Source organism: Vipera ursinii, assembly GCF_947247035.1.
Source record: "Vipera ursinii genome assembly, chromosome: 2".
NCBI lineage: Eukaryota > Metazoa > Chordata > Lepidosauria > Squamata > Viperidae > Vipera > Vipera ursinii.
This window is the reverse complement of record NC_139513.1, coordinates 16,821,224-16,836,349: the sequence shown is the minus strand read 5'-3', so window position 1 is coordinate 16,836,349 and position 15,126 is coordinate 16,821,224. Positions and strand designations below refer to the sequence as shown.

Genomic DNA, 15,126 nt, shown 5'->3' with positions numbered 1-15,126 from the left:
AAGGTTTTGGTGACAAATCCCACCTGGCAAAACATCTGATGACTCACACAGGAGAGAAACCATATGAGTGTCTGTATTGTGGGAAAAGTTTCATTCAGAATTCAAACCTTGTGATACACCAGAGGACTCACACAGGAGAAAAACCATATGAGTGTTCAGATTGTGGGAAAGGTTTCAGTCACAAATCCGACCTTGTGAAACATCGGACGACTCACATAGGAAAGAAACCGTGTGAGTGTGCAGATTGTGGGAAACGTTTCAGGTTTAAATACAAGTTGGTGATACACCAGAGGATTCACATGGGAGAGAAACCATTTGAGTGTCCGGATTGTGGGAAACGTTTCATCCAGAATTCCGACCTGGTAATACACAAGAGGACTCACACAGGAAAAAAACCATATGAGTGCCCAGATTGTGGGAGAGATTTCAGTAGTAGGTATAAACTTTTAAATCATGTAAAGTTACACATAGGAGAATAACCATTCAAATGCCCAGATTATGGACAGTGTTTTGCAGAAAAGTCCTCTCTTATTACAGAAGAAATTCCACATGAGGAAAAATTTGATCTTGAATTTTGTTTCTTCTCTCTTACTGGAAGCCTAGTTGAGAAATTATTAATTTCTTGCATGATTCTTTTTAGTCAAGCGGGTATTATTAAACGTGAGATCTGAGCTTCCTTTGTCTAGCCCAGTGCAGTTGTTCCCTTTCACAGAGTCAAGGTGAAGTGTTGTGCTGGGCCAGTGAAAGCGAGCTTAGATCTGTATTAGGTATATTTGCCACCTTGAGTTATTTCTGCGTATAACAAACGCAGGGTATGTATTTGTTAAGGAAATGTATGTGGCATCCCCACTAATGGTGACTCAACACAATTTACGGCAATGAAACCTTAATACAGACACCAGTCAAGCCCATATACTGCAAATGGCAAAATGCAAAGTGTTAGGTCCGTAACGGTCCTGGATTGTTCCCCCACCAAACAGAACAAACAACCAGGAAACCGGGAAACTTAAATATGAGCCAGCAGTGTGCTTCAGCTGCCAAAAAAGCCAACACAGTGCTAGGCTGCATTAACAGGGATAGAATCAAGATCAAGTGAAGTACTAATACCACTTTACAATGCCTTGGTAAGGCCACACCTGGAATACTGCATCCAGTTTTGGTCACCACGATGTAAAAAAGATGTCGAGACTCTAGAAAGAGTACAGAGAAGAGCAACAAAGATGATTGGGGGACTGGAGGCTAAAACATATAGGGAACGGTTGCTGGAATTGGGTATGTGTAGTTTAATGAAGAGAAGGGTGAGGGGTGACATGTTAGCAGTGTTCCAATATCTCAGGGGCTACCACAAAGAAGAGGGAGTCAAGCTATTCTCCAAAGCACCTGAGAGCAGGACAAAAAGCAATGGATGGAAACTAGTCAAGGAGAGAAGCAACCTAGAACTAAGGAGAAATTTCCTGACAGTTACAACAATTAGTGGAACAACTTTTAGAGAGGTGCGCGCGCAGCTGTGCCCGAACAGCGGTTTCCAAACGGGTGTTTGGGCAGAGGTGTGAGAGAGGTGCGCGCGCAGCTCTCCAAATCTTTGGAGTGGTGCGCGCGCACCTCCCGTTCGGAGTGGTGCGCACGCACCTCCTCCCGTTCGGAGAGGTGCACGCGCACCGGGCGACTGGGAGTCGCAGGAGACGCCTCAAAGAGTCGCATGCAGCTCCAGAGCCGCGGGTTGCCGACCCATGGTATAGGGTTTCCTGCCTGAGCAGGGGGTTGGACTAGATGACCTCCAAGATCCCTTCCAACTTATTATTAAACAGGAACACAAAAATTAACAGAAGCTGGAAAAGCAAACAAAGTTAGCACTGGGAATGGTTTGCCCCCAGTGCTCTATATATCCTGCCCCTGCAGTCCCACCCAGCTCCACCCTTCCTTTCCGAACAAGCCAGCATCCTGGTGGTTGGGTATAAATCCCTCCCCCCTCCCTAGATACAGCCTTTGGCTGACCCTTGCTGTCCGTGCAACTGTCTGTCCTGCCGTCCATTCCGCCACCTGGTGAGGTCCTTCACTGTCCTTGTAAGTATGGCCAGTTCCAGAAGGGAAGGAGGTTTTCCAGGAAAGTGACCTCCAGTCCACCTACAAGGAGCTGGGAGCTGTCACCCGGCTCCCCAGGTGTTTGGCCATGGAGCGCAGGCGCCGGCGTTTCCAGCATGTCAGCAGCTCCTGTTGCACAGAGTCATTGCCTACTGCTTGGCGGGGCTTCCAGGAGGCTGAAGCTGTCAGTCGCAGCTCCCAGCTGAGTGGCGGGGCTCCCCAGCGCCTGGCTTTGACGACAGCCTCCCAGTTGCTCGGCGGGCTGCCCGGTGGCTAGTGTTGACTCCGGCTCTCAGCTTCTCAGCGGGCTGCCCGGCGGGTTGCGGTGATGGCTCCAGCTCTCAGTTGAGCAGCAGAGCTCCATGTGGCTGGAAGGTCAGGTGGCAGCGAAACGGACTGTTTCCCCCCCCCCCAACCCGGCTGAGTGTTGAGCCTAAGGGCGTGACAGGCGGCTCCCCCTACCAGGGGTCCACTTGGAAAACAAGAAGACACATTTAGGGATGTGTTAAGGGACCGGACGGCCGCCTTCCCCCCTGCAGGCTTACCTGGGTATCGGCGATGGAACCTACGCACTAATCGGGCGGCATGTACATCCTGTTCCCGTACACAGGAAGCATCCAAAACAGGATACCCCATCCATCTCACTAGGTATTGCAGTTGCCCCCTTCAGTACCGGGAGTCTAAGATCTCCTGTACCTCATACTGATCCCTTGGACAGGACCTGGTTTTCCCATCCCGGGTTCACAGGGGTTGTTCCCAGCCAGCTTTAAGAGGCTACAGTGGAACACCAGGTGTACCTTTCCTAGGATTCAGGGCAAGTGCAGTCTAACGGTCACCGGGTTAATGATCTTTGTGTTTCGGAAGGGACCCAGATATTTAGGGGCTAATTTCTTGCAGGGCATCCTTGACCGTATGTATTTTTTTGATAGGTAGACTTGGTCCCCCACCTGAAACTTTCTGGAGACTCTGTTTTTTGTTGGCCTGGGCTTGTGCACTGGCCCCTGCTTTAACCAAAGCTCTTTTCACATTTCCCCCCCCACACACACACACGTGGGTTATTCATTCCTGTGGTTGGTAGAATGTGGGGTCTCCTTGTTGGTACTCAGGGATGGCGACAAAGTCCTGCCCATAAACCACTCAGAAAGGGGTATAGCCAGTACTGCTGTCGACTGCATTATAAGCCACCTCCGCGAATGGTAGGAGGTCAACCCAGTCCACGTGCTGGTAGGAGACGTAACTTCGTAGATACTTCTCCACCATTACATTGGCATGCTCCGCCGCTCCATTGGTACTGGGGTGGTACGTGGAACTGAGACCTTGCAATGACCCAGTGGACCGGATGAAGGTTCGCCAAAACTTAGCCATGAGTTGCACCCCCTGATCCGAAATGATTCTCTGGGGCACCCCATATAGGCGGTAGACATGCTGTATGAACAGTCTAGATAACCTTTGAGCTGATGGTAGCCCCTTGCATGGGATGAAATGGGCTTGTTTTGAGAACAGGTCCACAATGGTCCAGATCACTGTGTACCCCCTGCTCTGTGGCAGCTCTACCACAAAATCCATCCCAATCCCATGGCTGGGTCAGGTCCACCACCACTTGCACCAAACCGGCTGGTTTCCCCATTTGGTGTTTTGTGATGGCACAAATATGACAACCCCGCACATATGCCTCTACGTCTGTTTTCATATGTGGCCACCAGAACTGGCATTGCACGAGGTGCAGATTCACCATCCAGTCTGCAGCTGGTCCATCCAGGGCGAATTGCACAATGTAGATGCAGGCTTTGTTGCTGGGGATGTCCTGTCCATATTCTTCCATATAAACTTGCAAGAAAAAGTATGTGAACCCTTTGGGATTACGTGGAGTTTTGCATGAATTGGCCATAAAATGCGCTCTAAACGTCATGTAAGTCACAACAATAGAAAAACAGTCTGCTTAAAATAATACTACACAAACATTAGCTGTTGTCATGTTTTAATTGAACATAAGATGGAAACATTCATAGAGCAGGGTGGAAAAAGTATGTGAACCTTTGGCCTTAATAACTGGTTGACCCTCCTTTGGCAGCAATAACCTCAACCAAATGTTTCCTGTAGTTGCAGATCAGACCTGCACAACGATCTGGAGTAATTTTGGACCACTCCTCTGCACAAAACTGTTTCAGTGTAGCAATATTCTTGGGATGTCTGGTGTGAATCGCTCTCTTAAGGTCATGCCACAGCATTTCAATCAGGTTGAGGTCAGGACTCTGACTGGGCCACTCCAAAAAGCGTATTCTGTTCTGTTGAAGCCATTGTTTTGTTGAATTACTTGTATGCTTTGGGTCATTGTCCTGTTGCATCACCCATCCTCTGCGGAGCTTCAGTTGGCGGACAGATGGTCGTACATTTTCCTGCAAAATGTCCTGATAAACTCTGGAATTCATTTTCCCATCAATGACAACAATCCATCCAGGCCCTGAGGCAGCAAAGCAGCCCCAAACCATGATGCTCTCTCCGCCATGTTTTACAGTGGGGATGAGGTTTTGATGTTGGTGTGCTGTGCCCTTTTTTCTCCATACATAGTGTTGTGTGTTTTTCCCAAACAACTCAATTTTGGTTTCATCTGTCCACAGTATATTTTGCCAGTAGTGCTGTGGAACATCCAGGTGCTCTTTTGCAAACTTCAAACCTGCTGCAATATTTTTTTTGGACAGCAATGGCTTCCTCCGTGGTGTCCTCCCATGTACTCCATTCTTATTTAATGTTTTCCTTATTGTAGATGTGTCAACAAAAATGTTAGCATGTGCCAGAGATTTCTGTAGGTCTTTAGCTGACACTCTAGGATTCTTCCTTACCTCATTAAGCATTATGCGCTGTGCTCTTGCAGTCATTTTTACAGGACGACCACGCCTAGGGAGAGTAGCAACAGCGCTAAACTTTCTCCATTTGTAGACAGTCTGTCTTACCATGGACACATGAACATCACGGCTTTTGGAGATACATTTGTAACCCTTTCCAGCTTCATGCAAGTCAACAATTCTTGATCGTAGATCTTCTGAGAGCTCTTTTCTGCGAGGCATGGTTCACATCAGACTGTGCTTCTTGAGACCAGTAAACCCAAAACAGGTGTGTGTTTTTAAAGGGCAGGACAGCTGTCAGCAACACATCCAATATCATCACACTGATTGGAGTCAAGGTTGGCTCACTCCTGGCTCCAATTAGCTCTTGGAGAAGTCATTAGGCTAGGGGTTCACATACTTTTTCCACCCTGCACTGTGAATGTTTCCATCTTATGTTCAATTAAAACATGACAACAGCTAATGTTTGTGTAGTATTATTTTAAGCAGACTGTGTTTTTCTATAGTTGTGACTTACATGACGTTTAGAGCGCATTTTATGGCCAATTAATGCAAAACTCTACGTAATCCCAAAGGGTTCACATACTTTTTCTTGCAACTGTATGTGTAACTGCTACTGCTATTGCTATAATAAAGAAATAGCTTGAAAGCTGATGACCAGCATCATCAATTTCACCTTAAAGAAATGGATCCAGTGCAGCTCACACCACAAAGATGTTCCATGAGCAATCTAGGGACTCCCATTACTGTGTGCGCCGATGCATCCTGAACCAGCTGAAGTTTCTTGGTGGCCCAGGGCAGTGATCCAAACGGGAGGGGACGAAGGCATGAGTGATCCACTTTGGGAGGCCTCCCTGGTCTAGGAAAGGACATAATTTTGCTCACCAGAAGAATCTCTGCAAAGCCCCTCCCCCAGCCATCATCTTTTAAAGCAGGAAACGTGAGTCCAGGGGGACCCTGTGAAAAATGGTCTCAAATCACTTTTTTCAGTGCTGTCATGACTTCATGAAAGGTGGCTACATGAAGTCTAGGACTACCTGTACATAATTTGGTATCGTAAGATGGACGGCCTTCAGTAGCCATTTCACGTCAATGTTAAAAAAGCGGCAGTGAAAGGCTTGAGCCCTGGGGCACCCCAAACTGCAGGGGCCTAGGACTTGGCCTCTCCTCTCCACATTGACTGGACCCAAGCATGGAGATGGAAGTAGAAACAGTGTCATAAGGTGCTTCTCATTTTCAGTCCCAAACGCCTGTCCAGAAGGATATCATGAAACCTAATGAGAGGTCTAGGAGGGACAAAATGGTTGTACCCCATCTATCCCCAGGCCTCCAAAAGTCCATGAGAGTTGCAACCAGTGCCATTTTGATGATGTGCCCCGGCCTCAACCCAGACCGAGAAGGGCCCAGTTGTCTTTCTCCTGCACAGCCCTTTCTCCAAGTGGCAAAGTCAGAACTGCAAGCAGAGGGTGAGTTGAAGTTCCAGGCTACCAACCTCTCATTGCTCTCTTCAGCTACAATCTCTTGAAATCCTCTGCCAGGAAAGCCTCTCGTGATTTAGCAAACTGCTGTTATAAAGCTGGCCAGGATGCCAACTGCCCCAAAGTGGGGGAAATTACTCTTTCACGCCTCTCCCGAGCTAGGAGAAGAAATATGGGTAATTTGCGGGTTGAGACAGGAATTGGCATCAGATTTTCCACTGCTATCACAACCACAGGCATGCGAGGCCACTGCAACTCTAGGACCCCGTGGGTCTTTAACTGAGGACCTCATGTGATTGTGATGTGGGAAGAAATAGGAGTCCCAGGCAAGCAGGTAAGAGCTACGGACAGGTGGATGGTTTCCAGGCCTCCTCCTTTTCAGGGCCTGGGAGAGGAACTGGCCTAAACACCTTAGCAGACTCTGCCTAAGATTCCCACTCATTTCCTAGGCTGAGGCCTTAACCCCTACAACAAAATGTCTCTCACATAAGATCTATCTCACTTTCCTATTTTCTATATAATTTATGTCTACTCTATACAGTACTTTCAAAAAGCCTATAACACTATCTGTCCATCTTTCTTTGTATCACTATCAGGGCTTTTTTTTGTCATAGAACGCTCAGAACGGATGGAATCTTGTAGGGTAGGCAAGGTGGGTTGTATGACGTGAGTTCCGGCTCCTTTTTCTTTTACAAAATAAGCACTGATCACTATACATATCCTTTCTCTATTCCTAAACTCTACATTTCACTAATCCTAATCTCCATAGGTACCTACTGCTACTCTCTCTCTCCACCCTGCCACCCCCCCCAATCATCTATTTAGCTAGATAGGTAGGTAGGTAGCTGTCTCCAATCATTTCCTACAAAGATCATACAGTGTATGCCTTCCCTCCTTCTTTCTATCAAGTGATTCTTATACTTGATAGTGATTCTTATAATAATAATAACAACAATAATAATAAGTTGGAAGGGACCTTGGAGGTCATCTAGTCCAACCCCCTGCTCAGGCAGGAAACCCTATACCATTTCAGACAAATGGCTGGCCAGTCTCTTCTTAAAAACTTCCAGTGTTGGAGCATTCACCACTTCTGGAGGCAGGTTGTTCCAGTGGTTAGTTGTTCTAACTGTCAGGAAGTTCCTCCTTAGTTCTAGGTTGCTTCTCTCCTTGACTAGTTTCCATCCGTTGCTTCTTGTCCTGCTTTCAGGTGCTTTGGAGAATAGCTTGACTCCCTCTTCTTTGTGGTAGCCCCTGAGATATTGGAACACTGCTATCGTGTCACCCCTCACCCTTCTCTTCATTAAACTACACATACTGTACCCAATTCCAGCAACCGTTCCCTATATGTTTTAGCCTCCAGCCCCCCAATCATCTTTGTTGCTCTTCTTTGTACCCTTTCTAGAGTCTTGATATCTTTTTTACATTGTGGTGACCAAAACTGGATGCAGTATTCCAGGTGTGGCCTTACCAAGGCGTTGTAAAGTGGTATTAGTACTTCACATGATCTTGATTCTATCCCTCTGTTAATGCAACCTAGCACTGTGTTGGCTTTTTTGGCAGCTGCAGCACACTATTGGCTCTTATACTGTTTGCAAATTGTGTCTCTTTGGCAAATGCAGGAAGAATCCAATACAAACTAGGATGTAGAACTGGCTGGAAGAGTCTCCACTGATCCCCAAGGGCTTCCTTGTTGCCTGATGGCACATTGTGTTCCCCCCACGGATGCTTTCCCTTGGTTTAGTTCCTGCAAGTGAAGCTCCTGGCTCAGTTGCAGCGACGATGCGAGACCCCCAAAGGGCAGACTCGGGCTAGATCATCCTGTAGAAAAGTGACCGATTTGGTGGCTAAAAATGGAAAAACGGCTCCTAATGAAAACATCTTGGAAACGCCGGAGAATGAATGAGCGTACTTTCAGGCTCTCGTCACTAGGTGGAGCTCTAACACAACAACAGCGCCTGGAAAGCTCCAATATAATCAGCATCGCTGCTGGCTGAGTTGCGACATCCAACCGGAGGGAGAGCAGCTAAGGTCAAAGGGAGAGGAAACCATCGAGTATTGCTAGAAAGGATGTCGAGGAGAGGACAAGGGCTGAGGAACGTCCTGTTCCGAGTCATCCACGGGAGGAGGAGAGAGATGTATAGAGCGGCTCTCGTACTCTTCCCAGGGACGAAGCAGCAGCTGGAAGGTGAGTGGAGGGCAGGTCGGAGGAGGAGAAGACGGGAGCAAGTATATTTCCTGGTTTCCTAAACGGCGTAAAAGCAGAGCAAGCAACGAGAATGAAACATGTCGGTTGCTGCTGCATGTTTGTTCTGTTTCCAAAGTTTTAATCATGCACTTATGTTGCACGATTAAAACTTCTGCCTGCAATTTTCTCCTGGGAGATGGGAGATGACGCGATAGCAGTATTCCAATCTTCCCATATTTGAGAGGCTGCCACAAAGAAGAGGGTGTCAACTTGTTTTCCAGAGCAGCAGAAGGCGACATAAGGGACAATGGGTGGAGAGTAAGGAAGGAGAGATGCAACCTGGAACTAAAGAGAAATTTCCTAACAGTGAGAACAATTTAAGTGGAACAGTTTCCCTCTGCAAACATGATAATGCGTGCCTGAGTTATGGTTACATTTCCAGCATCCGTCTGACATATTTTTAAACATTTTTGCTAAATCTTGCTGGTGGCAAGTGCCATCTATAAAACATTTTATATAAATTTTCTTTGTGCAAGGTTGACTTTGCCAATTTATAATTTTTCCCCCGTAGCTTTCGCCACTTTTCTAGTTCTATATTATATCCAAAGTTTTAACTTTGGATATAATATATGGTTTTAACTTTTGTATTTTGTATTTTTGGTTTTTAATTCCCTGTAAACCGCCCTGAGTCCTCAGGGAAAGGGCGGTATATAAATGTAATAAAATAAATAAATAAATAAAGTTTTTCGCCCATCTTATCATGTTTCTTTAACTTGTTCACTTTCCATTTCCAAAATTAACAAAAAAATACACATTTTCTTAATTTCTCATCTGAGGTTAACAAAATCTTATCAAACACAGTTTGTTCTTTATAAAATCTATACAGTTTCACGTCTTTTTCATGTCTATTTTGCATCTGTAAATGTGCCCACCATGACAGGTTGATCCCCTGACTTTCCAGTTCTTGTTTAGCTTTTAAATTCCCATCAATATTTAGAATATCTCTATATGTCCTTTTTTTTTCAAAGTTTACCAAGTTTGGATGTACAAATGCTTTCATCGTTGATAACCCCCCTAGAATTTTTAAATATATTTTAGTTTTAATTTTTTTCCCATACTGTTAACAAATCATTTCTTATATAGTGATTTTGGAAATACTTATGAACTCTATTTTCCCCATACCATAAGAAAGCGTGCCATCCCAATTGTAAATCATGTCCCTCCAAATATAATAACCTTTTATTTCTAAGAGCTATCCATTCTTTCACCCAGGTTAAAACAGATGCTTGATAATACAAAGCCCACTCCGGTATCCCAAAACCTCCATTTCCCTAATCTTGTAACATTTTCATCTTAATTCTAGTTTGCTTTCCTTGCCAGACAAAATTCAAAATTTTGAGTTTGGGTCTTGGAAGAATTTTTTTCTCAAGTTTGATTGGAATTGTTTGAAATAAAAATAAAATGTTCGGCAATACATTCATTTTCACTGTAGCAATTCTTCCTAATTATTGACAATTGCAGATTCTTCCATCTTTCCAAGTCCAGTTTTATTTCTTTCAATAATTTTATATAGTTATCTTCTTGTTGAGCATTTGACCAATAGATATATACCTAAATATTTAACCTTTTTCACTATCTGTACCTCTGTTTTTTCTGATATTTGTTTTTTCTGTTTATCTGTAACATTCTTAACTATTACCTTGTTTTTTTGTCTATTTTTAATCCCGCTGTTTCTCCATATTGTTCTATCTTTCCCCATAATTTAGGAATCATCTCCAAAGGTTCTTCTAGGACAGGGGTCAGCAACCTGAAACAGTGAAAGAGCCACTCGGAACCGGTTCCCTCACAAAAAGAAAAACTGGGAGCCGCAAAAAATGTGTGCGCATGTGCGTACATGCGCAGAACAGGGTTTGACTGAAGAGTGGAGCCAAGGCGAGATATGCACCTACCCTGCATATTTGAATTGATTGGTTGAACTTTTTTAGTCCCACTTTTTTTTTTTGGACTGCACATGGCAGAGGACTGGGAGCCGCTGGAGACGGCTGAAAGAGCCACATGTGGCTCCGGAGCCACGGGTTGCAGACCTGTGTTCTAGGATAAATACTAGATCCATGGTGGCAAACCTATGGCACGTGTGCCACAGACGGGACTACGGTTCCTTGTGGTATTTCTTCATTTTTGAATTGTAAATAACCTTTCCCATCTACTAAGTTCTGTAATTTCCTGAAAATTTTGTTTCTTTTTGATGGGGAGTTTAGTCCATTTACATTCACTGGAAAAATTCCATTTTCTTTCTCCATTTCCATTTTCATTATTTAGATTTAGGTCTAGTCGATCTCGTAATGCTCTGTTCTCTGGCAGTTTCTTCACCTTCACACTCTTGTTCATTTTTCTCTTTCTGTTGTCCTCTTTGCTCCTTGAGTCGTCTCTTCCATTTGCTTTTGTTCCTTTTGTTCCTTGTTGTTGTTCCACTCCTTCATCTAAAATTGCTCTATTCCTTCTTTGAAGTCCTCTGCTTTCCAGATTGAATCCAGTCAATATCTTGTGTTATTCCAATTTATTAAAATGCCTTCCGGCAATAGCCACCTGAAGTTTATGCCTTTGGCAGTCAGCTTTGTAATTAAGAAATGGTAGTGTATGCTTTAAAACCACGATTTATTTTTATATTGTAATGGCTTATCTCTTTTCTCAGTACTTCATCCCTTGTTTTCTGTATAAACCTTACATGTACATCTCTTGGTAGTCTGTTTTTCCTTGCGTAGCTTGAGTTCATGCAAAATATTTCATCAATCTCCATTTGGATCTTACTCTGTCTGCCTTCAGAGCCTCTGCTAGAAGCTCAATGAACAAAACTGCTATATTTTCTTCTCTATCCTGAGGGATATTTTGAAATGTCAAATAGTGTTCCTCCTTCTCCATTTCCAGAATCGTAACTGCCCCCTTTAGATCTTGATTTGCTTGTTCTAATTTTTCATTTTCTTGTAATAACATTTCCACCTTTTTATCAATGTCCTCTGATTTGTTTTCCATTTTTTGGATTCTTTGTTCACTTTTAATAATCATTTCATTTTGAGCTTCTAATTGTGCCTTTATATCCAGGATGTCTTTGCTTACTTTCTGAAGTATAGTTTGTTCACAATCATAAGTAATGTTAATGTCATGGTTCCGATAGATGAAACCCATCAAAAGAACTTTGAGGCAAAATTCTTCCTTAAAGTACATTTATTCGGGATATAAAGTATCGGCACTACATAGTTGAACCCAAAAACAAAATTCCCTTCCCCCAGATACAAAGTAACAAAGTAAAACTCCCATCCCCAATTAACTGTCATAAATCACATTCCCCAATTAGTTTAAAATGCAGGATTTGTCCTCAGCTACACAGCCCACCAAAACGTTATCAACTTGTCCTTGGATTCCCACAGCAGCGTTATTCTTATGGCTAGGAGCTTACATTCCAATACTGCCCCCCCTCTGCTGCACCTAATTTCTAAAGTAATAAAAAGCATGTTAAAGGAATAGAGAAAATGGCTGCATTTTCATCATTTGTCAGAGCAGAAACATCCAATGATAGCAGCATTGACAGTTAGAGGTTAAACTAGAATTTTGATGTTTTCATGGTAATATATGTTTTTTGCTGCTTTCACACGTCCTATACCCATTTGTTAACAATAATGAAACTAACCCATTAATATGAATCTTGCAGATAAAGAGGATGCCAAGAAGAGCGCTCTGCACAACAGAGAATGAGAAGCAGCATTAAAATACAAGACAAACCATCGCCCAAAACCTTTTCCACTTCCTGCACGAAGTTTGAAAACTCGTCTGCTTTCTCATCAGAGGAAACACAATGGACCGAATAAGAAGAACAAAGTTTTGAGATGGAAAAAATAGAGCATGTGCAACTCAAGGAAACATTACACAAAACGTCAAGGGCAATAATATCCAAATAAAGAAAAAGCAGAAGTAACTGGAAGTCGTTGGGATAGCCAAAATGGCAGGTATTAATTAAACCCTTTCAGAAAGGTAAAAGTGAGTTGACTCAAGAACCTCCAAGTAAGAGATCAGAAACATTTTTGTTCACTTCAAGAATCCAAGAATATTAGTGTTGGAAAACCCCCCCCACAAACAGCTTATTGTGGGAAATATAGAGGCTGCAGATCACAGCTGATTATGCACGAGACGATCCATCCGGTGAAAAGAAATACAAATGTTGGAGTTTGACAAAGGCTTTACTCCAACTAGCTCCATTATGATTCATGGAAAGACCCATGCAGGAGAGAAGCTCAACCAGACGACCCAATGTGAGAAAAGATTTAGCATGAACACTAATATGGAAAGACACAAGAGGCCTCACGCAGAAGAGAAACCATATGAGTGCTCAGATTGTGGGAAAGGTTTCAGTTGGCATTCCCTCCTGGTGCAACATCGGAGGACTCACACAGGAGAAAAACCATATGAGTGTCCTGATTGTGGGAAAGATTTTTCTTGGAAATCTGACCTGGTGAAACATCAAAGGACTCACACAGGAGAGAAACCATATAAATGTCGTGATTGTGGAGAAAGTTTTAGTCAGAATTCCTACCTCGTGAAACACCAGAGGACTCACACGGGAGAGAAACCCTATGAGTGTTCAGATTGTGGAAAAGATTTCAGTTGCAATTCTGACCTAGTTAAACATCAGAGGACTCACACAGGAGAGAAACCATATAGGTGTCCAGATTGTGGCAAAAGTTTCAGTCAGAGTTACTACCTGGTCATACACCAGAGGAGCCACACGGGAGAGAAACCATATGAGTGCCAAGATTGTGGGAAAGGTTTCAGTTGCAATTCTGACCTGGTGAAACATCAGAGGACTCACTCAGGAGAGAAACCATATAAATGTGATTGTGGGAAATGTTTCAGCCTAAATTCCTACCTGGTGAAACACCAGAGAACTCACATGGGAGAGAAACGGTATGAGTGTTCAGATTGTCAGAAAGGTTTCAGTTCCAATGCCGACCTGGTGAAACATCAGAGGACTCACACAGGAGAGAAACCATATAAGTGTGATTGTGGGAAAAGTTTCAGTCAGAATTCCTACCTAATGAAACACCAGAGGACGTACATGGGAGAGAAACCATATAAATGTGCAGATTGTGGGAAAATTTTCCACCGGAATTCTCACCTGGTGGTACACCAGAGAACTCACACAGGGAACAAACGGTATCAGTGTCTGGATTGTGGGAAAAGTTACACTCGGAATTCGAAATTGGTGATTCACCAGAAGACACACACAGGAGAGAAATCACATCAGTGTCCTGATTGTGGGAAAAGTTTCAGCCAGAGTTCCAACCTTGTGCAACACCAGAACACTCACACTGGAGAAAGACCATATGAGTGCCTAGATTGTGGGAAAAAATTCAGTTGGAATTTCCATCTGATGATACACCAAAAAACTCACACAGACAAGAGAGAGTCTGAATGTCCAGAATGTCAGCAAACTTTCAGTTGCAAATCTGAACTGACGAAGCACCAGAAGATTCACAGAGAAAAGAGACTGTATGAGTGTCCGGATTGTGGGAAAGGTTTCACTCAAAATTCCAAGCTTGTGAGACACCAGAGAATTCACACGGGAGAGAAACCATATGAGTGTTTATATTGTGGAAAAAGTTTCATTCAGAATTCCAACCTGGTAATACATGAGAGGACTCACACTGGAGAAAAACCATATCAGTGTCCAGATTGTGGAGAAAGTTTCAGTCAGAATTCCTACCTGGTGAAACACCAGAGGACTCACACAGGAGAAAATCCATATGAATGTCTGGAGTGTGGGAAAAGTTTCATTCGAATTTCTGACATGGTAAAGCACCAGAGGACTCACACAGGAGAAAAACCATATGAGTGTCTCGAATGCAGGAAAAGATTCAGTCGGAATTCCAGTCTGGTGATACACTGGAGGACTCACACAGGAGAAAAAGCATATGAATGTCCTGTTTGTGGGAAAGATTTCAGCAGTAGAGCTACCCTTATAAATCATGTACAGTTACACATAGGGGAGTAACACTATAAATGAGAATGCTATAAGGCACGGTGGGGTGGTATATTAATTCTAAGTGCTATTGCTGTAATAAAGAAATGGCTTTAAAGACGATGACCAGCATCTTCAATTGCAGCTTAAAGAAACAAATCCAGTGCAGCTCACACCACAAAGAAGTTACATGAGCATCCTAGGGGCCCCCAGTTCTGTGTGTACTGCTGTGTTCTGGACCAGGTAAAGCTTCTGGGTGGCTCAGTGCAGTAATCCAAACAGGAGGTGATCAAGGTGTGATTGACCCATGTGCAAGACTCCCTCTTGCCAAGCATCTGTATTTTGATCACGTGACCATGGGCATACCGCAGTGGTCCTTACGTGAAAAACGCTCATGTCACTTTTTTCAGTGCCTTTGGTCACATGGTCACATGGTCCCTGTTCCTCAGGGATCGGTTCTCTCGCCTCTCCTGTTCAACATCTATATGAAGCCGCTGGGTGAGATCATTCGTGGTTTTGGAGTTGGAT

The 15,126-nt window shown here is 43.9% G+C and overlaps 2 protein-coding genes across 9 annotated transcripts in view; both read left to right on the top strand.

Moving 5' to 3' along the window:
- Nucleotides 1–14,716, top strand: part of LOC310635370 (uncharacterized protein) — a 74,727-nt gene extending 60,011 nt beyond the window's left edge. For 4 of the 8 annotated variants that reach the window (XM_083354226.1, XM_083354225.1, XM_083354224.1 and 1 more), the window contains one exon: nt 12,295–14,716. In XM_083354226.1, coding sequence (XP_083210352.1) covers nt 12,799–14,631 — 1,833 coding nt within the window. In that variant the 5' untranslated portion in view covers nt 12,295–12,798 and the 3' untranslated portion in view covers nt 14,632–14,716. Of the gene's footprint in view, nt 1–8,548; nt 8,589–12,093; nt 12,209–12,294 lie in introns of those variants that run through there. The other 4 variants (XM_083354230.1, XM_083354231.1, XM_083354229.1 and 1 more) reach the window with 3 other exon arrangements.
- Nucleotides 1–15,126, top strand: part of LOC310635376 (uncharacterized protein) — a 30,964-nt gene that overhangs the window by 7,573 nt on the left and 8,265 nt on the right. The gene's annotated exons all lie outside the window — the stretch shown is intronic.